Raw genomic sequence first — 20,939 nt, forward strand, 5'->3', positions numbered from 1 at the left:
GCGGGCGGCTCCGGCCGCCCTGGTGTCGTCTGACGGCTGCCGCCTCTTCCAGGGCATCCTGAGTGGGCACAAGTGAGAACAAGCTTTGATTTAATAGAGGGAGGAGTAAGTGCTGCTGCCTGCCTGGGGTTTAGCCGCCGGGTCGGCTTTGACAGGTTTGAAGTGATTCGCAGAAACAGACTCCACAACTCGAATAGAGTTATAAAGCAGGTAGGTTTACTCCGGCGCCGGGGTGCAAAGGGATTTCTCCACAAAGCTTGCACACCTACAGCACATTTTACCAGAAACTCAGAGTGTGAATATACATATTCATTGGATTACATAACACAAACATACATATGCATGAGTAAGGCCGGTGTCAGCAGTTTATGTTCTCTTGCGCCTGCGCGTTGCCTCCTGGTGGGCGTCTCCGGGGGTCTGTTGGAGGAAGGCTCCTAGTCTTTCTCACCTTGTACTTTTCCTCAGAGCATGCGCAGATTGTCTTGGCCAATTTCTTGAATAACAGGAGTGTTTTCAGCCACTCTTCTATCTGCTCATTCTATCTTATCTAAAAGTACCAGTGTATCCATTTCTACCATCCATATATGGCTTACCAAGACTAAACTAGTTAGAGCACATCTGCTTTCCAAGTACAAAACATATTTTTTTTTTCTGAACGCTGCAGTTCTTGGTAGGTTTCCACAGTAAACTGCTTTATTTTGATGAACGCAGGAGTACTCGGTAAAATTCCACAGAACAGTCTGGGTAAGCAGGATTATTCATCAAAATTAGCAATATTCAAAAATCATTATAAATTGCTATAAGTAAATAAGTTGCAAAGCAGGTGATTGTTTCCTTGTACCAGAAGTGTCCGGTAACGGTTCGGCACAGGAAAAGTAACAGCCAGGGTAGGACCTGCCGGTGCCATGACTAACAGGTTTCACAAGGAAACACACTTCATGTGTTTGTATGTACTGTGCCAATTGCTCACTCAGAAATAATTTACCAAGTAACATTGAAAACTTGCGTCTGGTTGAAAACCAGAATAGTTTTAGTTTTGCTTAAACTTCGTTCACATTTGATTGAGCATGGACTCTGAACAACTGATAGAAGAGTGTGTTCCTATTTCAGCAAAAAATACTGATTTAGAATGCTGCCTTTCAGGAAGAAGTTATTTCTGGAGGGGAAAATCATGGCCTGATAAGACACTCACTCTGATGGCAAAGCCAAAACTTTGACTGAAAATGCTCAATATGTGACATTCAGACTTTGAGCAAGATTAAAGCTATAAAATTACACTGCTGTGCACCGCAGTAAGAGCCAGTCTCAGAAACGCAACCATGGGGAAATTGTGTATTCTTTAAAGGAGGTGTACTCCCCAGAGTTACTAGTTCTAGCTCCTCTACTGGAAAGCATGATGTTCTGGCTTATGTGTTAGCAAAACGAAGATCTGGTTGCTACACCAGCTTCTGCGGCTTGCAAATTACCTCTTGCTTCTCCTTCCTACTTACATCAGGTGAAAAATTTGCACTAGTGCAACCACTCGTGCATTTGCAGTGCTTGTGACAGAGGGTTGGGCATACACTCAGTGTATGGATTGCTTAGCTGTGCTGGCAGCTTTTTCTTAAAAGTAAACCAATATTGATGCCACAATGAATATAGAACTGAGCCCGTGTACAGGAGGGACTCATTTGAGAGCAAGAAAGCCACTGCTGATAATACAGCTAGTTTTCTGTAACACATAGAGTTACCATCACTTTTCTTCTGTTGGTTGAGAAGCTAATCAAAATTGATATGTAAGTTAAAAGCTGGTAAATATTGCAAGAATTATTTAATCTTTGATACATCTCAGAAGTGTCTGCATAATCTTTTAGGTACAGCTGGGATGCTATTCCTCAGTGTATTATTTGGGATTTGTTTAAATGTATGACAGAAAAATCCAATAATTCTTATATTATTTTCTTTCTTTGTTTTGATGATGTTTTAATGTTGTTTTCTTAAAACTGAAAAGAAGTGCAAAGTATAAACAATTTTAACTCATGACTTTTTATATTCTTCATTTCTGTAATGTTACTGAATGATGATTCAAGTTTTACTCTGCTACAGCAGAACAGAAACTCCCAAGAACAACGTGTTCTACAGTATCTGTGTTTCACTAGATCGCAAGACCTGACCTGAATTATCTGGAGCCTGAGCTTTTCCGGTATTCTGATACACAAGGAACTAGAAGGTAAGAATTTCATTTTCCCATTTATCACATTGCCTGTGGTCAGTGCTAGTCATGGCTCGTGTGAAGCTGGGTGTGGTTTCATTTCTCTGGTAAAGCCCAAAGGATAGGTGTGTTATTGGTACCTGCATGCTGGAAGGCTTTTGGGTTCTTGTGCAGGAGTCACTTTTCTGGATTTTTGTTCTGGTTTTCTCCCCACCCTCAGTGTGCCACAAAGACCCAGAATGCTAAAGGTCAAAGATCTGGGGGCTTGTTGGCAAGCAAGAGAGCATGTGTTGATGTTCCTCCAGAGCTATGATGAATTGTTGCTGATTCATTCTAGTCTCGGTGAGGGATAAACTGAAACTCGGGGCTGTAAAGAGTAAAGGGGAAATACTGCCTCCCTGAAGATCAATAGGAACTCCACCATCATCTTCACTCGGGCTGAAAGCCTATCTTGATCTAAAGAAGCATCACTGATTCAAGTTTCGCTGTTTGTGGTACCAAATTCTTGTCCTTTCTCTAAAAACAGATCCCACTCAGCCTCAAAGATGCTTTATTTTCTCATTTTTCTAGTGTACAGCAATAATAGTTGAGTCACAGTCACTGTTATTCAACCTAACAGATGGCTTCTCTGTGCTTCTCTCTCACAAAATGTAGCACACTGGATATCTGAGGAAATTATATTATTTTAAAACAATCTTCAAGGCTTTCTCAACAGAATGAGTTATGCATTTGTTCTGGTTTTGGTAAGCTTCATTCTTCTGTGTGTATTGTGTGCTCTTTTTCCTGAGAATTACACGATTGTGTAGTTGACTTGAATCTGTGTTTTACCTTCCAAGAAGAAATTGCCAAATTTCTAACTGACTGCCAGAGCTGCAAAAGGACTGAATCCAGAGCATGTAAGACAAGTGCTTTATCTTGCATCTTAGTTTTCTGAAACCGATAAAGATGAGTGTTAGGTGTTGAAAACATGAGAAAAGCAAAACAGTGAGAAATCTGTAAAACACACATTTCCTTGACACAGGGTGCCCAGAGCAAGGACGGGATGGCGGTCCAGTGGTTGGTTTGTCATGGTACCACAGAGGAATGCGAAGCAGGGCATAGGCCACGTGGTTCCATTCTTTCACTCAAGGACAGATTTATCTCCTGCTCTTTGCAGTAGCATGCCAGCCTTGTTCCCCATCCTCCCTTTTTTTCCTCACAAAATCCAGCTGCACCCCTTGCATCGAGCTGACCTTGTTTCTCATCCTCCCTTTTCTCCCACAAAAAATCAGCTGTATCCCTGGCACCAAAGAATGTACTATGTGGTTAGTCAAAAGATAATGGCTTGACTACAGTCCCACCCACTCACACATGCAAACTAGGATAAATACTACCCCAAGTTTCTGCCGAACTTGGAGGGACAATAATCCGACACCAAATCGGAGGGGCAGATCAATGGGTTTGTGCTCTCGCCCCTTCCTCAGAAGGGACGCCTTTTGGTAAGATTTCCTTGGCTACACTAGGTGATTACCTGGGAACTAAGTGTGTGTGATTGCAATCCTTTTCCTTTTATGTAGTGCAGTTTGTGCATTTATCACAGGCAATCTCAAAGAATCTGTAGATGTTGCATGAAAATAAACCCTACAATTTTGAATCTGATTCTCTTGAATGCAACCATGCTTACAGTGTATAGTCTGTTTGGGATGGGTCAGACCTATAGTAATGGCCACTAATCCGCACTATTTGTGAATCTGACAGCTTCTTTGGAGCGCAGCCTGACCTACAGCACAGGGGCACAAGGGCTACAGTTTGTGTGCCTGAGTCAGGCCTATAGTTACAGCCCCAACTGGCATACCTATTAAGAGCGAAGTCCAGCCGCCCCTAGCCCCTCTAATCTCTGAGGACCAGCTAGAATGCAGGAGATTCATCTCTTACCAAATTTATTCTCACTATAAATGCAACAATGCGTAAATCTAAACACAGATGTCAGCAAGACACTGCAGAAGGGATATATGCCAGATTTACCTTAGTCTTAGTAGTGTTGATTTTCCATTTGAGAAAGTGGGCGATGTGTAACATTCAAGGACTTGGTGTTATAGGTGTAGTAGTGTGACTTCTTTGCTCTGTTTTTTTTTAATTTAAACTAGACAAGTGCTCATATTCCTGCTAAATATTTGATTGCTAAATGAAAGTTTGTACTACTTCCTTCAGATAACTGTTATGAATGGCTGTTGTGCTGTTTTTGCTGTCAACTGTATTATGTGACCCTGGTGGTGAGTAAAATCTTGATTATCTTACTTAAAAACATTTTTTAGCAGTGAATATAATTGTACTGTGACTTCTGACAGCCTCCTGTTCTAACTGCCTGAATGAAGCAAGGCATGGCATTTTTTTTTTTTTGTCACTGGCAGTCTTTGAAGTAACGCCTCTATTTCTAGAATGGTGGAAAATGGTTGAGGTAGCAGCAGGCCCACTCACTTTCTGGAATGCAATCTATAGTTTTTTAAGAGCATTATAGGAAGAGGAGACGAATATCAAGAGAATGCAGTGTATTCTGAAAAGTTCTTAGAAAAAGAGGTGAGAACTATGGTGGAAGTTGGAGGGAATAGGGACACAGGGAGGGAGGTGGGCTGGGTTGAAATCCAAAGAAAAATCAGAGAAAATTGACTTGAAATCAGAGAAAATTTGTATACCTATATAAGGAAGACATGCAGAAGGAATCAGGGACAGGGGAATGGAGCTGCAACAGAAGAGGGATTCCCGGTCAAACAAGGGTGGTGGTGAGGAGGAAACAGAGGTGGGAATACAAAGCAGAAGGAGTGGAGTCCCAGGAAACAATATCTGCTCACAACATAAGTAGACAGTAGGAGGAAAAAGAGACCTCAGCAAGGGAAAATGGTTTCCTCTCTGGTTTAGAATGAGGCAAGCAGCACAGTAAGCATGCAGTACATCAGAGAAGGGGAAATCCGTGAAGACCTGCTGGGGGGGAAGGTGAGCAGGGTAACTTTGGTGGTCTCCCATGCAGGGGGCTGTGCTGCCCCCATAGCACCCTGTGACTCGCACCCAGAGCCCTTGGGATGAGGGTGGGGTGATATGTAGTAACACGGTGCAATGATTTCAAGCGTAACAGTGGCAAAAGCGCTGTGAAACCAATGAGTTTTGTTTAGCTTTAAATGATGTTTACTGAAGGCTACTTGTATCTGTGTCTGTTTTGATTGTATTTATTGCATATATTCAGACTTGATTGTATTTACACAGTTTTACAAGAACTCTTCTGCTTCAACGCTGACTTTTTACCCTGTAGTTAACATAGGAAACCCACTCTATCACCTTTGAAACCACGTCACACAGGGCTTTGGCAGGAAAACGCCAACCTGGGGCTACTTCACAGCAGAAAAATAAGACAAGTTCCCTGTAGGCTCCCTGGCTACAAGACAGCACCTTGGTGACAAGAACAACACAGTTGAGGCTTGCAGCAATCCCTGATGAGAAACTGATAGTAACAGAGCATTAGAAAAATATTGAGAGCAAGATCATTATTTGTCATTATTATTTAAATAAATAGATAAGTAGTTGATGAGGTCCATTCCCTTTTACTGAAAATACATACGACTGTCACATCTACTATTGCAAATGCTAAGGGGTAATATTGGGAAAGAATTCAGGTTGATTGATGGTAAATTTTCAGTTGTGTTTAAATATTGGTTTAGGCCATAGTGAAAGCTTTGAGATTAAATCAGATGTCAAATTCTTAAGATTGTCAGTTTAGTCTATTAGAGTATAATGAAATAATTGCTCACAAGAAATGTTCTTTTCATTTTTTAATGTTTTGAGATGGGTATCTTATTCCAACTGCATACTGTGGTGGTATAAATTTGGAAACATGGCTATATGGTGGAATCCAGCCTGTTCACATGCCCTTGTTCAGGGAGGTAAAGCTTTAGTTATTCACATACTTAGACATTTCACAGGGAACAATCAGAAAAAACTGAAAGTGCAAACTGAGTCCAAGTGAAGAGACAGGATGAGTCTAGCACTTTTAGAGACAGCCTGTCTTTTTCTCAGACTGCAGCATGACAGGAGGCTGGTGTCATCAGATGTGTAGAATTACGTTCGTTCTGTGCAGACACTATTCTGCACTGACATCCTGAATTATAATTTGTCAGCTCTAAATCTGTCACTCCTACTAGCAGTAAATTTGGTTTGTAAATTTTTCCCATTAAGCACTGCAAGATGTATGTACCATGTAAATTGTGCAACATTGGTTCCCCCTCTGAAAACTCAGTAATCTGTGAGGCAAGTCGAAGGGGGGTAGTGTCTTTTATAAGACCAAATCATACAGTCAGAGGGGAAAAAAAAAAAGTCATCTTTCAAGTACGCAAGTTATTCTGTAAATCACTGATGGTGTAGTCTTGGATAAGGGTGACATTTAAAAATGAAGTAATTGATTTATATAGAAAAGACTGATCTTAGTTTCAGATTCTTTTACTTTATAAAAGCCAGTAGCAATTGTATTTTCACTAGGTGGAGGTGTTTCTTCATTGTCGTCTTTGTATTTTTATTTTTTTAAATATTTTTTTATTCTTACTGATTTTTTTTGTTCTGCAGGTGACTGACAAAGAAGGTCACCCTTTGCAGTTAACAGTTGAAAAATTAGAACATGCATTACAGAGAGCTAAAAAGCAGGTCTAAATAACTTTGATTTTCGATTTTCATGTTTTCTTAGTTATTTTGTAAGCAGCATAAGTTTTCAGCAATGAAGCACTTGTACAGTTTCATCTGTGCAGATCTTCAGTCTTGTGACTGAGGTGGGTCCAACTCTATCAACAGGAGTCAAATTGGTTTTATAATCCGGGCACTGTAACAAAATGCAGAGAAACTCCCTGACTCTATTTTATGAAGAACAGGTCTTAACTTGTGTTTTATGACCAAATTTCTTTCTCTGTAGATTTTAATGGAATTCAGTGTTGTAAACAAGCTACTGTTCTGACCCTCAGAAAAAAGAATATGCTACTGTAATATCCACTCAGATAATTAAAGTGTGTCTAATCTGATTTTTGAAGAGGGTTCTGAGTTCCAGCTAACAGGAATTGCTAGCAAACAAAGGGTTATAAATGTAATTTTTTCCAGAGTTTAGGAACTTAATTAGTTCAAAATGCTTAACATGGTCAGAAATTTTATTCTGATCAGGACTGGATAAATGAGGATATTATTGCTTGTCATGTACGGGATTTTTTTCCCACATTCTTCTCTTGTAAACTTTGGAACTGCTTTTCTTCACTATGGAAATGTTCAGGTGTGTGAGTGTCCACAAAATAGTGTTCACCAGTATTTAAGGCTGAACTGTTTCCTGTTCTTATTGTCTTGATATTCATCATCCACTCACTTCATGGAAGATAATAAATGTAGGTAAACTTAACTGTTTGTGCTCATCCTTGAAAAGATCCAGCAGAGGAAGGACAGGCTAAATAGTGAAATATTTTACCAAAGATGTGGTGGTGATGGCAGTGATGTTTCAAAACATTACATGAGGGAGACTTGTATCCTCTTTCGGGATAGAAAATGAGGTTTAACAATAGATACATCATATAGTTACAAGGAAGGTCACTACAAAGGTCAGTTGTAAGGTCACATATAAAAAGTGGGTATTCTGATACATGTAAATGTGTGCATGACTTTTTTTATAGATATGTTGAAGCTGTCCTAGTTAGCTGATTGCTTGATCAGCATGGTGCCTATGTTTAGACGCCATCTGTACATCTGTGTCATCTGTGCTTTTGCCAGCTGAGCCGAGCATTCAGCCACTTTTCCCTTGGTCGTAGCAGATTGAGGCAGGTAGCATCCCTGCTGTGTTACTGTGGCTGTGGGGACATGAACTGCCTGGACAAGGCGCTGGATCACAGAGCAGATATTAACTCTTCAGGCATCTGCATGTGTTTTGCCAGCCTTCTGGAGCTGGAACTGTTTTCGTGTATAGTGTTACAAACATCTGCTTTGGATACATGTAATATCATAAATAGCTGGAGGAACTAGACTAGAACAGCAATTGAGAAACTGCCGTCCCACAGCAGCTGTTCTTATGAACAGTGAAGCCTCCTCACTCAGATCTTCTGCTTAATACACATCAGATGTCAAATACACTAAGTATGCTATTGTGCAAGGAGTACTTGTGAAACAGCTGTTTGTGCTTAGTATTTGCGTCTTAACGTTGTTTTGAGGTAGTTTCTTCCTGTAGCTGGAATCAAAGACTGAAAGTTCATTTCGTGTGAAGTTCCTACTCACAGTACCCCTTAATGCTCAAACAAGTTGCACATGTCAAGGAAAGCAAATATCAGGGCTTCTTCATCATTGAACTTGATCTCCTGGAGTTCCTTGGGAGCTGGTCTTTGCAGATAATCTCCTTTGAAGGAGGCTTGAGTGGAGTGAGAATTTGCAGTAGGTGAGGTTTTCTAAAAATTAAAATTGCAGAAACAAAACCCAGTAATTTAATTTCAAGTTTATCTCAAACATGAAGTAATAAGGCAGCTCCTCATGTTGATACGCTTGAAGTCAACACTGACATTTAATAACCTGCCAAATAAGTAATTTTTTAAAGTCCAATTTCTGTTCAGCTTTCCCATGTTTATCAACAGTAACTCTGTTCAGTCCTGGGAAATTATTTTGGAAGTATGCCTGTAAAAGCAGTATTAACTCCTACAACACCATAATCTTTCCTGTTGTCCTGGTTCAGCTAGGATAGGGTTAGGTTTCCCCATCAGAGAGAGAGGGGGAAGGGATCTCCAGCCGGGTTATTCATACCATGCTGGCGTCAGGTCCAGGGGCGGAACCTTTTTACCGGGCTCTTTGGGCGGGCTCGGTGGCGGGAACCTTTTTTCTGTAAACCAGCTAGCAGTATTTCTCTGTATATCATTTGTCTTGTTCACTGTTATTGCTGTTTATTGTTGTCATCATTGCCACTGTTGTTGTTCAGATTGTTCTATCACACTCTGGTCAGGGTCTGTCCTTTTTTATTCTTATTCCGAGCCCCACGTTGGGCGCCAATTAATAAATGTGCAAGATTTAAGCCTGCCGGGATGAGAGAGCACGTTGCCATTGGCCCTCCCCCACCCACGGCCGGTCGGGCTGGAAGTTAGACACAGACCCCGGCTAAAATAACAAGAAATTTAATACAACAGAGTGATAGAAATGTCTCATCCCTATTACACTTTATCCTTACCTAGTGCAGAGGTCATGTTCAAAGCTCCAACAGTCTCCTGAATCACTTGGGTACTGATGGAGAGAAAACACTTCCTTTTGAAAAGTATTTGTATTTTTTTAGGAAAAGATATATTCTTTTATTATTTCAGTGAGCCTCTGCCAAAGAATGACCACTAAATCCTATGCACACTTTGAAAGCTAACAATACTTAGTTTCTGATGATCTTAAGTGGAGTATCTTGGTATTAATTGTTTATTAATTACCAAAGATTACTGGTACTACAATAATGTTAATGAAAGCTGGTACTAAAATAATGTTTAAGAATAAGGATTAGAAACAATAATTTTATTTTTAATATAAAAACTAATCTGAAATCAAACTTCCCTTTTTTAAAAAAAAATATAGAACTCAATAATTAAATTAAATGAGATTTACTTAGAAGAGGATACCTGCACTACTTGGGTGTTTAAAACTGTTTTGCAGTTTTTTTAGTATTTATAAATATGTGCATTAATTTGTTTGGTAACAGAGCTTTCTGTTTACTGTGGTTTTCACAGTGAATTAGATAGTTATCTTAAGTGCATGACAAGTCATTTTAAAAATCTAACATCTGCATTTGACTTCAAGTCTCCCTGGAGAAGTCTTGCAGGGTAAAAAAAAAATAAAATTATAATGTATTACTGTGTTCATTTTAAATTTTAAATAAGAGTTGGGTGGGACCGTACATATTCCAGAGAACCACTGGTTTGAGCATGCAGTTGGATTTTGTTTCAGGTATATGGAATGTTATTGCTGATGTGGAATACAGAGTATGTATAAACAGAAGTTGGTGATGCACAAGCACTCACAGTGTGCCTTGAGACCTTTGTGTCAAAATTGTAGGGGGGATATAATAGCAAATAGGCATGCTTTTGGATGCTTTGCTATGGCAGTTGAGATTATACATACACACACATATATATATATATATATACACACACAGAGAAATTTATTTTAAATATGTTAATATGCCTGTATTTTTCTATATGTAGATATGAATTGCATGTAATAATGGATGAAATATACATGCTCTCTGTTTATGGTGATACCAGCTTCACCAGTGTTTAGTTTAGATTGATAAGTGTGATTTCTTGGCAGGGATTAGAAGCTATTTAATCCTAAATAAAACCCATGCCATTTTTTTCAAACTTCTGGTTAGCTAGTGTAACTAGTATAGTTCGAATGAACTCACACGCAGAATCACACAGAGAATCTAAGTTGGAAAGGACCCTGGAGACATCTAGTCCAACCATTCGCCTAGCACAGTTCCCACCTACAGCATATCCTTAAACTCTAAATCGACCCTACTCTTGAGCACTTCCAGGGATGGGGATTCCACCACCTCCCTGGGCAGCCCATTCCAACACCTAACAACCCCTTCTGGAAAGGAATGCTTCCTAATATCTAGTCTGAACTTTCCCTGGCGCAACTTGAGGCCATTCCCTCTTGTCTGGTCGCTTTCTACTAGGCTAAAGAGGCTCAAACCCAGCTCTCTGCAACCTCTTCTCCAGACTAAACACCCCCAGTTCCCTCAGCCGCTCCCCGTACGACCTGTGCTCCAGACCCTGCACCAGCTCCGTTGCCCTTCTCTGGACACGCTCGAGTCCTTCAATGTCCTTTTTGTAGTGAGGGGCCCAAAACTGAACACAGGAATCGAGGTGCGGCCTCACCAGTGCCGAGTACAGGGGTCAGATCCCTTCCCTGTCCCTGCTGGCCACGCTATTGCTGACACAAGCCAGGATGCCATTGGCCTTCTTGGCCACCTGGGCACACTGCTGGCTCCTGTTCAGCCGGCTGTCAATCAGCACCCCCAGGTCCCTCTCTGACTGGCAGCTCTCCAGCCACTCCTCCCCAAGCCTGTAGCACTGCTGGGGGTTGTTGTGGCCCAAGGGCAGCCCCCGGCATTTGCCCTTATGGAAACTCCTCCAGTTGGCCTCAGCCCATGGCTCCAGCCTGTCCAGGTCTCTCTGCAGAGCCTCCCTACCCTCGAGCAGATCAACACTCCCACCCAACCTGGTGTCATCTGCAAACTGACTGAGGGTGCACTCGATCCCCTCGTCTAGATCATCAATAAAGATGTTAAACAGGAGTGGCCCCAACACTGAGCCCTGGGGGACACCACTAGTGACCGGCCACCAACTGGATTGAACTCTGTTCACCACAACTCTCTGGGCCCGGACATCCAGACAGTTTTTAACCCAGTGATGTGTGCGATTGTCCAAACCTCGAGCAGTCATTTTTGCCAGGAGAATGCTATGAAAAGCGGTGTCAAAAGCCTTGCTAAAGTCAAGGTAAATTACATCCACAGCCTTTCCCTCAGCCAATAAGCAGGTTGCTCTGTCACTCATATTCAAATCTTTGCAACTATAAGACTAGTTAATACAAGAGATCATCTTCGTAGGCAGCTTTAAATGGCAGATTTCTTGCTTCCAGCTAATGTGTGTGATATGGTAACGTAGTAACAATAAAAATAGATTAGTAACAATAAAAATTGATAGAGCCCTTAGTCATTCTGCCACTGTTTTTCTTTGTTGTTCCCTGTTACTCAGCCTGTGTGTAAGGTTCTCACTGTAATGGCAATGAAGTTGCCTAAGGTTGTACAAGTTACATGCTATAAGGAGTCTCCTTCCTGACTAGTATGATGACTAGTTCCTAACAAGTGGTGAAAAGAATGTTTCAAGACTATTTAAACCTATTGGTATCTGACTCTTTCCCCCCAAATATGTGATTGTATAACTGCATAAATTTCATACTGATGGGAAATTCCCAAGTCCATGCAAGTACAGGCAAGCCCAGTGAGCCCTCACCCATACAAGATCATGAACCATAAATGAAGCCTAAAAACCCACCCTTGTTATTGTGAAACTTCACCCAACTCCATTAGGCTGAAGAAGGAAATTTCTAGCCTTGGCTCTACTTACACAAAGTTACACAAAAGAGAAAAAAAAATCATCATTTTCAGTGGTACACTGAGGTGTATTTCGTTTAGTTGCACCACACTCTGTAGGTGCATGCCCTAAAATGTTCACTTCTTCCTTCCCTAGCATGAATTGCAGCATAGCTGAGCAAACAGTTCTTCATCAAGTACAAGAGCAGTTGTGGAAATACTGTTTTTTTTTAATACGTGTGTGATCACTGACTATGCAGTGGTAATCTGGGAATTTTAACTGGTCTGTTACATCTTAGTACAGATCCTTTCTGTTTGGGTTGTTTGGGGTTTTTTTGTTTGTTGGTTTGTGGGTTTTTTTTTAAATCAGTGCTTCAACACACACTTGGGAGATCAGTGTCATAGGGTAATGTTTTTTTTAAAAGATCTCTGAAAAAAATGTCGTGTCACTTCAAGGGATTAAATACCAATTTTACTAAGAAATAAGGACAAGATTACAAATGTAAGCATTTTTGTAAGATGTTTAACTTGTTCTTGTCTTCCTCCTTTTTCATTCAGTTTACTAGATCCAAACCAGACACATTTTATGAGGGATATTTTAGCAAGGTAGGTGAAATACTCTGGTTTTATTTAAAATATTTCTCCACAAAAATTAGGTGGGCTGTTCTGACATAATTTGTGTTACAGGTGCTGAACTAAGTTTCTCTTTATTAATTTGTTTTCTTCTTTGGCAGTGTAAAATTTACTAAAGTTTAGAGATTAGTTTAGGATCTACTTAACAGCAACAGTTAATGCATGTGTATTAAAGGCTTTGAACCATACAGGCACATTTCAGAACTGTAGCATTCTGATTTTTCTCCTCTTGGAGGGAACACTAAACTGGGGACTAGTTGGAAACAATAGTAAGGTATAATGGGGACAGCCCAAGGGTATGAGCACATTTTCAGTTGTCTGTAAAGCAACCCTGTGAAAGCCACTGATCCTCCCTGCCACAGAGTTGTTCAGAAGTTGCTGGGTTTTATCACTCTTGGGATTCCATTTGGTAATGATGTTGAGAATTCACTCCAGGTTTTTGTTTTTTTTTTCTATACATCACAATTACTCTATTCTCGGTGGCTTGACAAAGCACAAACATAAACTAAAAATTGCACCTTGCTCTCTTCTTTTTGTCCTCCAAGGATTTTGGTATGAGTGGTATCAGAGTTGGAGTATTGTACACCAGAAATTGTGAAATTCAGAAAGTTGTGAACTGGTTTTCCATACCTGTCCTGGACCTGTTCTACACGTTCTCAGTCAATTCCTTAGGGACAGAGGCTGGCCACACTAGAAATCTTTCCACTGAACAGTTTCCTTGCAGGTGGAAGTAAAACAATTCTATTTTTCTTGCTTTGCTAAGATTGTTTGGGTAATGTGTTTTTTCCCAGCAACAAAAAGTGACTTAGCAATCAAGGAATATTCTTGTGGGTGGGTTGCAGATGTTGGAATACCTGTGCTCAGAAGTTTGGGAGGACTCTCTGTTTGGGCAGACTTCAGAAAAGAATGTAAGAAGTTTGAAAAGGGGTGGGATTGTAAAACTAGGAAGTGTAAAAATTATTTGTGCATGTTGTTACACACTTTTATCAAGTCCTGGAAAATCCTTTCAGTGAATTTATGCACTTGTTCAACCTTTAATAGAAAAATATTTTCTCCTTTTAGTTCTTAAAATCACAGTTTTGAAGCCAAACATGAGTTATGGCAGAAGCTTCTTGATAAAAAACTCCTGATTAGTCCTGGAAAAGCTTTTTATTGTTATGGACCTGGATGGTTTAGACTGGTTTTCTCTGATTCTGTAGACAGGATTTACTTGTGTAAGTGGGTTTTACTTCTAATATGCCATGTAGTGGTACACAGGTTTTAAGAAACATTAACATTATAAATAATAAGTTCAAACCTAATTATTCTGTCTCAGCTTGTGAGGGGCATTTTTAGAGTTTATATGAGAAATATTAGATTGGCCCAGGGCATAGGTTACAAAGCACTTACATTGGATTATGTTAAACCTCTAAAGCCTTCAGAATTTAATTTTAAAGTGTATTTTTACTCTATCAGAAGTAAGGAACCAAAGTTTATGTGAAAAGATTTTTCTCTTTCAAATTATGCTTTATAACTTGGGAATTCCCCACCATCTCTCATTTTTATGTGGCTCATGGTGGATGTGAAAAATGTACCCATCTCTTATGTTGTAAAATACTTAACCTTGAACAAATGCTTTATATTGTTGGCAAAGAAGATATTTGTTTATATAGAGCATATAAAGTTATAGAAAAATGTATTGAAAGGGAACTCTTGGGTCATCTAGTACAACTTCCTGCTCAAGGCAGGGCCAGTTTCTGTCAGGTTGTCAGTCAAGTTTTGAGACTGTCTAACGATAGAGATTATGCAACCTCCCTTAGGAATCCATTTCAGTGTTTAGTCACTCTTGTGGAGATTTTTTTTTTTCCATAGGTCAGTATTTCCCTCTGTATCTCCTTTCTCCAGGTATTTAGAGACTTAAGCAAATGTGGCACAGTTACTTTGCTGAGCCAGTCACAAACAACACATCATCTACTGCAGATGCTTTATGCAATCCACAAAAAGATTCTTCAGGCAAACCTTCAAACACACCAGGAAAAGATGTCTCCCAGCCAAAAAATATACTCATTTATTAAAATCGTATATGCATTTACTGACTTGACATAGTTTAGCATCAGGTGTGTATGACTTCAGTATTTTTGTCCGTAACGTTGTGTAACGCCCTCGCTTTGCTGTGACCTGGCATTAAGAATCTTGCAAGTGGACTTGCTGAAGTTGAATTTTAAGGAAAACGGACCTCCTGGATATTGTGAAATTAGCCACTGTTAAGCACAGCACTTGCTTTTACTCCATTTCAAGTGTGCTATGTGTCAGTAAAATCAGTGAGTCTTCATATATAGTTGTTGAATTATGAAATTTTGAAAACACTGGCAAAATGGTTGTGCATATTACTGTATATTATGGACTATATTTTAATCAGACTACTGAAAGTACTGAATCAGGTGATACTAAGATTTTGCTAAACTTTTGTAGCTGGCAAAATGATTTTGTATATTCATGAGATCTCTCTAAACAGACACTCTCAAACATTTTATACACCTTCTGTATATGCATGCTGAGTACTTTCTGAAAAATCATTTAGACTTTGGGCTTCTGGCCTCCCTTTCTGATTATTTCTATGTGCCTGTGTTCATCAGATAGTGTTTTCATACATTAACTATGAAAAACCCTTGAAGGTCTTGAATTGCATCTTCCCAAACCAAATAATTATCTATTGCAGTTAGGTAACAGAACTGAGGCAGATTCACATTTGTTTACTACGGCATTTTATTGTGCAGTTCTTTTTGCATTTTTCTTTTTGAAAATCTAATCAGAATACACCTTTCTTAAATTTAGTGCTGCTGGTGATTCAAGTGCAGCAAGGAATGCCATTTCTATTTGATTCTGGCTTTCATTTCACAGTGGCAATGCTCACAGTTCTTTGCTTTTTCTTCCTTAAGTTCCAGGTTACATATCCCCTACCTGGAGCTCTGCTCTTTGCTACTAGAACATTCATACAGCATACTATTTTTCATAAAACATTATTTTGCTCCAAACTCTTCTTTTTTGCTTAAGCTTTCAAACTACATGTCTAATGCAAGCCTGCAGTCAGTCCCCTCTCAGGTGGGGCCTGCTGTTCGACAGAGGAGGGTGCCAAGATGTGTGTATCAGCAGGTCATTCTGTAAGACAACTTCAAATCATAAATCATACATTGATATTTCTTTAAATTGTCCCTTTTATATTACAATTTACTGACAAGGCAAACAGGAAGCAAGTACTTTTCATTTGGTGTAAATTGTAGAAACTCAAAAAAGCAAAACTGAATGTAAGTATTGTTTTCTTCCCTCTTCCTACAAGGATTTGACAAGGAAAGCAACTGAACTTGAAAGTCAGCCCATAGAACAGCAAAGCTCCATGGACTATGCTGAGGCAGCACAGGGACTTTACAGTGATCACAAGTGAAAACCTCATCGACTGCAGAGAGATAGAAAACGTTTGAGTAGAGGGAGTCACTGGTTACTGTAAGTATCTTTTAAGAGTTGGTGGTTTTACCTTCTTAGGGTTGTTAATTTAATAAAGATAAATTGGCAAAAAAGAAATCTAAGGTAAGGAGGTGGTCAGGAGTGAGGTCACCTTGGGATTGATTACTGAACATGGGCACACATCTCACATAGGTAGCAATAGAATACTTAAGATTTAACTCTTTATTAGCAGTATATTGGTAATTTCTGAGCATTTTGAACTATTGACAATATCCCTTAAATTTAGCACCTATGTTGCCTATTCTTCCTGGTATTTGAAGAGGGCAGAGCTGAGGCTGCAGACTGAAAGAAATGTATCTGGTTCCTGATGTCACTGGTCCCACTGTATTAGAAGTTGTCCATAACCAAGACTTTCAAAATGTATTTCATCTTAAATCAAAGCTTCTAATGAAGTTAAAACATAAGCCTAGTGCAATTATAGACTATATACAATATACTAAAGTTGATGTAGGGCTTCTGGGTGCCATGGTCACATATGTCCAAAAAAGCACCAAAAATCTGAGATGATCTGTAAATATAAATTTAAGGCCACTTACAGCTCTTACCCTTCACAGGCAGCAAGAACCACTAACCACAGGGAAATCAGGCCATACAGGCATATCTCAGGGGTTGGAGCTGACTGGCTTGTAAAAAGTTTAGTGCAGGGATCTTTAACATTGGTATTTTAGTATGTGCCATTTTTCCCATTCTGCTATTTAAATATTTTCATTGGTATACTGAGACTGTTGATATATAAAACTAGTCTTTATTTCCCTTAGCAAGTGTTTTTTTCATTTGAAGTGCTTAAGGATTCTTTTCTTACCATCATTAACTGTAAAGACTGAAAAAACAATTTAAAATCAGTTTTAAGAGACCAAGCTAACATACACACACACACACACACACACACACACAAAAATAATAGCAATATGAAACTCACATCACATGTCAGTGTTGGCTTGCTCGGGAAATGAAGATACATTTCTGCCATGAGAATGCCAGGATGACAAAACCAAACAACATTAATTTTTAAATCTGCATCCAGCTTTCCAAAAAATTTATCCCCTTATATAAGCAAAGTTTAGTAGGAAGCTACATACATAGGTCCACGTTTTAGATTCAGCTGAAAAAAATTCCCTTAAAAGTTGACTGTTAAATAGAGTACTGCCTTGGGGATGATAGGTTGTAGTCTGAAGAAGAGAAATCTAAGTAGATCACTCCTCTCCAGTGCAACAGGAAAGTGTTAATTGCATCACTGACCAAGTTTAGTGTTTATTTGAAACTAGTCTTAAAATTATTTAAGGAGTAAACAAAAACTGCAGTCACAGTAAAATACATTAAACAAGTACATAAAATGCTGGATGATTAACAGTATGTCTTTTAACACCTCTTCTGGAAAATAAGTTAGAAAATAAGAATGCTAAAGGCAACTTTCAAAGGTGAATTATTTGCTCACCAAACTTGTGGGTTTGTCCCAAAATGAGCAATAACATCTGGAGAACTGAGCACAGAAATGACGCATCAAATGGAAAGAAAACGTTCACTTTAAAGATCTGATATAATTTAAAATAAATAAATACCATAATCCATAAAGTAAAATGAACATTTTATAGTTTTTTTAAACGTCTTGTATAAGGTTCACAGACCTGAGAATACACTCAAAATAATTCTTCTAAAGTATTCCTTTAAAAAAATCATAAATTATTGGTAACAGTTTCTTTAATGGAGATTGCAGGAGTAGGTCCCACATGAGTCCATATATAGCCCTTCTCTGGTCTTGTAGGAACAGTAGGGAAGGGAGATGATCGAGATTTGAAATATTCCGAAGGTGCATGACAAACAAATTCTAAATATTCCATTTTCCTTGGGAGATCTTCTTCTGGTCCTAGGAAAAAAATAAATAATCTTCAAAGCCAAAATTTCAAGGTGTAAAATTGGACTATAAAGGAGTTAAACATATGCGACAGCCAACATTCCTTAGAGAACATGCATTTTCCATCAGTGCCTTCCCTGGCAAAGTAGCCTCAAATACTGAGCAAGAAACCTCTACTTTTATTTTTGCTGGGCTGATTTTTTTTTCCTCCCCATTCAAAGCATTCAGTTATTTGAATCATGTCTTTTAGTTAATGCATTTTAAATAGACACTATTTGTAGCCCTGCCTATTAAAAGGACTTTTCTGAATTGTTAATAATTTTATAATCAATAGCAGAATACTCTCTATGCCATTGCTTGCACACAATGTTATTTTAAGCACTCAAGATGAAGATCAGCCTGTTCAGGTCACTTTAAAAGACAGACCTTGGACTGATATATCAGGTTTATACTGTAATAACTTTGATTCTGTCTATGGAGTAATAATTTGGTCTTTAAAGTTGCAAGAATGTAATTGTGCCTGTGAGCACAAATACTCAATCACACTCACTGCAGAAGTGCTAATGATATTGTATACATAAAATAAATAGAAACTGTTATTGAAGTAAACAAGATGCTTATAGAATTAGGGTCGAAAATTTGGAAATTGCATAAATGATCCTAAGAAATGAAAAGTTCATTAAAAAATACAATTTTACATTAGTATAGGGACATGGAAGTAGTTGTATATAACAAAGGCGAGATTACCTATGATGTAGGATGCTGGGTCAAAACAATCTTTGGGGCTGGCTTGCGTAGGAATGAGCCAGGTTAGCGCAGCACTCTTTTCACAGTATTGGTCCTGAATAAACCCACGGATCTGAGCGTAGTATGTTTTTCCATCCTGCTCATCAACCACTGAAACAACATCTCCAATTTGATAGTATACACCCTAGAAGACATACAAACGGTAATTAAAACAATCTGATTTCAGTAGCTTCACTCTGTGATTCTGATTCATATCTTAAATTACCTCAGATTATCCCAGTCTTGAAAGACAGCCTTAATTCAGCCACATGCAAAAGAACGGTGTTATAAGAATTTAGGGAAAGCAGCTTTCAGTGTATGAAGTTCACTCATCTGAGTGCACAGGAGTCCCAAAACACAGAGGCACCTTCCACGGTGCTCTGTAATGTGTGAGGCTGCGCAGCCAAGGCAACTCACTTTACGTTATAACAGCATCGCAGAGCACAGCACAGTCCCTGCACTATCAAGATCAGAGTTTGCCAAGAATCACCCAGGAGGGTTTTGTTTTTAAAAAAAGATACAAAGAACACAAAAACCCCTCAACAATCCCCTTCTCAACAACACAAAGTACCAAAATAGAAACATTCTGGATAGAAAGATTAGGTTAAATAATTCTTAGGAACTTCTGAAAAAAAACCAAAAGCACACAAGAAAAGACATCAATTCCAAACTAGTCAACAGCAAACAGAGATTCATCTGGGATGCGAGACACGAAGCACAAGGTCTCTAGGGAGCATACAGAAGCTCAGTCTATCACTTCTCTGGCCATGCAGCCTCCAGTGGCTATTTCTTTGGGGGAAACACATTTCAAATGGCTTGTTTGTACTACCAAGAAACAAAAATTTCAGAATTTAAAAACACTAGCAGCTTGGCACGCTGGTAAAAATGCTCTCAAGCATAAATGTGAGAAGGTTAGCTTCTGCTTTCACTGCAGTAGGCGACAGATTCTGTTCCCAGGGTGTTCGAGACTGCTTGCACCCAGCTGTGAAGCAGCAGCCAGTTTAAACGTTAGAGCAGCGCAACCCATCCCCTCTACAGGCAACATTCTGTGTTTAATTGCAGAAGTTACTAAGGAAACCGAATCCATCTTCTTATTGGAAGAAAAATTTAAAAGGGACAATGACAACTATGTAAACTACTGTGGTAAACTACCTTGCCAGACTTAACAGCAATGACGTAAGGCAAAGCAAAATCCTAAACAACTGCCAGGCAAGGAAGAACAGTTTCTGTGAATACATCCCTAGTACTTTCACTGTCTGTGGTAATTTTTGAGATTGGAAATAGAAATGGCAAGATCTTTTTTGGGGACAAACTTGCATAAACCCTACCTTATAAAAGATTGATTCTGCTGTAATTATAGTGGATACAGACTCAGGAGCCTTGATGGGCTAAGGAAAGAACACAGAAATGGAAAATCAAAAGGGTTACAACATACCAACCACGTAAAAGAATTCCAGGTGTTTTGTTTTGTTTTTTTTTTTTTCCTTTTAGACAACACGCTGATACATTATCTTCTTAGAAAGTTAGTAAGCACAAGAAATCGGGGACAAACATTTCAACCGTTTGTACCTCAGAATTAAAACCAACCGAGTTAGTTAACATTTTCATTCTCGGGATTTCAAGTGGAAGAGTACCGAATTCACAGGACTGCTTGCTCTTTCCACAGAAGCCCTTCCCTGACGGGAGGAGCCCGGAGGGCCGGGCGCTGCGCGGGCCGCTGTGTCCCGCAGGCAGGAGCGCTCACGGGACTGAAGCTCTGGCAGCGGTATCAGCCACCTCCTCCCCACGTTTCGGGCCGGTTTTGTGCCAGGAGCCGCAAAACTCCGCGCCGGGCTCCAAGGCGCCGGCAAGGAGAAGCTGGCGGGGCCCCGTGT

General features: G+C 39.5%; 1 protein-coding gene and 1 pseudogene across 1 annotated transcript in view; one reads left to right on the forward strand and one right to left on the reverse strand.

The window, feature by feature from the left end:
• The window catches only part of LOC113477117, a 19,312-nt pseudogene extending 3,724 nt beyond the window's left edge, over window positions 1-15,588 (forward strand).
• A 2,065-nt stretch (window positions 15,589-17,653) lies between these two features.
• GATAD1 (GATA zinc finger domain containing 1) overlaps window positions 17,654-20,939 on the reverse strand; it is a 3,914-nt gene continuing 628 nt past the window's right edge. The window contains exons 2-4 of the mRNA XM_026843248.1: window positions 20,394-20,453; window positions 19,027-19,210; window positions 17,654-18,291 (exon numbers count right to left, since the gene is read on the reverse strand). Of these exons, the coding sequence (XP_026699049.1) occupies window positions 18,101-18,291; window positions 19,027-19,210; window positions 20,394-20,453 (435 nt within the window). The 3' untranslated portion in view covers window positions 17,654-18,100. The remainder of the gene's footprint in view (window positions 18,292-19,026; window positions 19,211-20,393; window positions 20,454-20,939) is intronic.

This window comes from Athene cunicularia, assembly GCF_003259725.1.
Source record: "Athene cunicularia isolate RWA chromosome 2 unlocalized genomic scaffold, athCun1 chr2_part1, whole genome shotgun sequence".
NCBI lineage: Eukaryota > Metazoa > Chordata > Aves > Strigiformes > Strigidae > Athene > Athene cunicularia.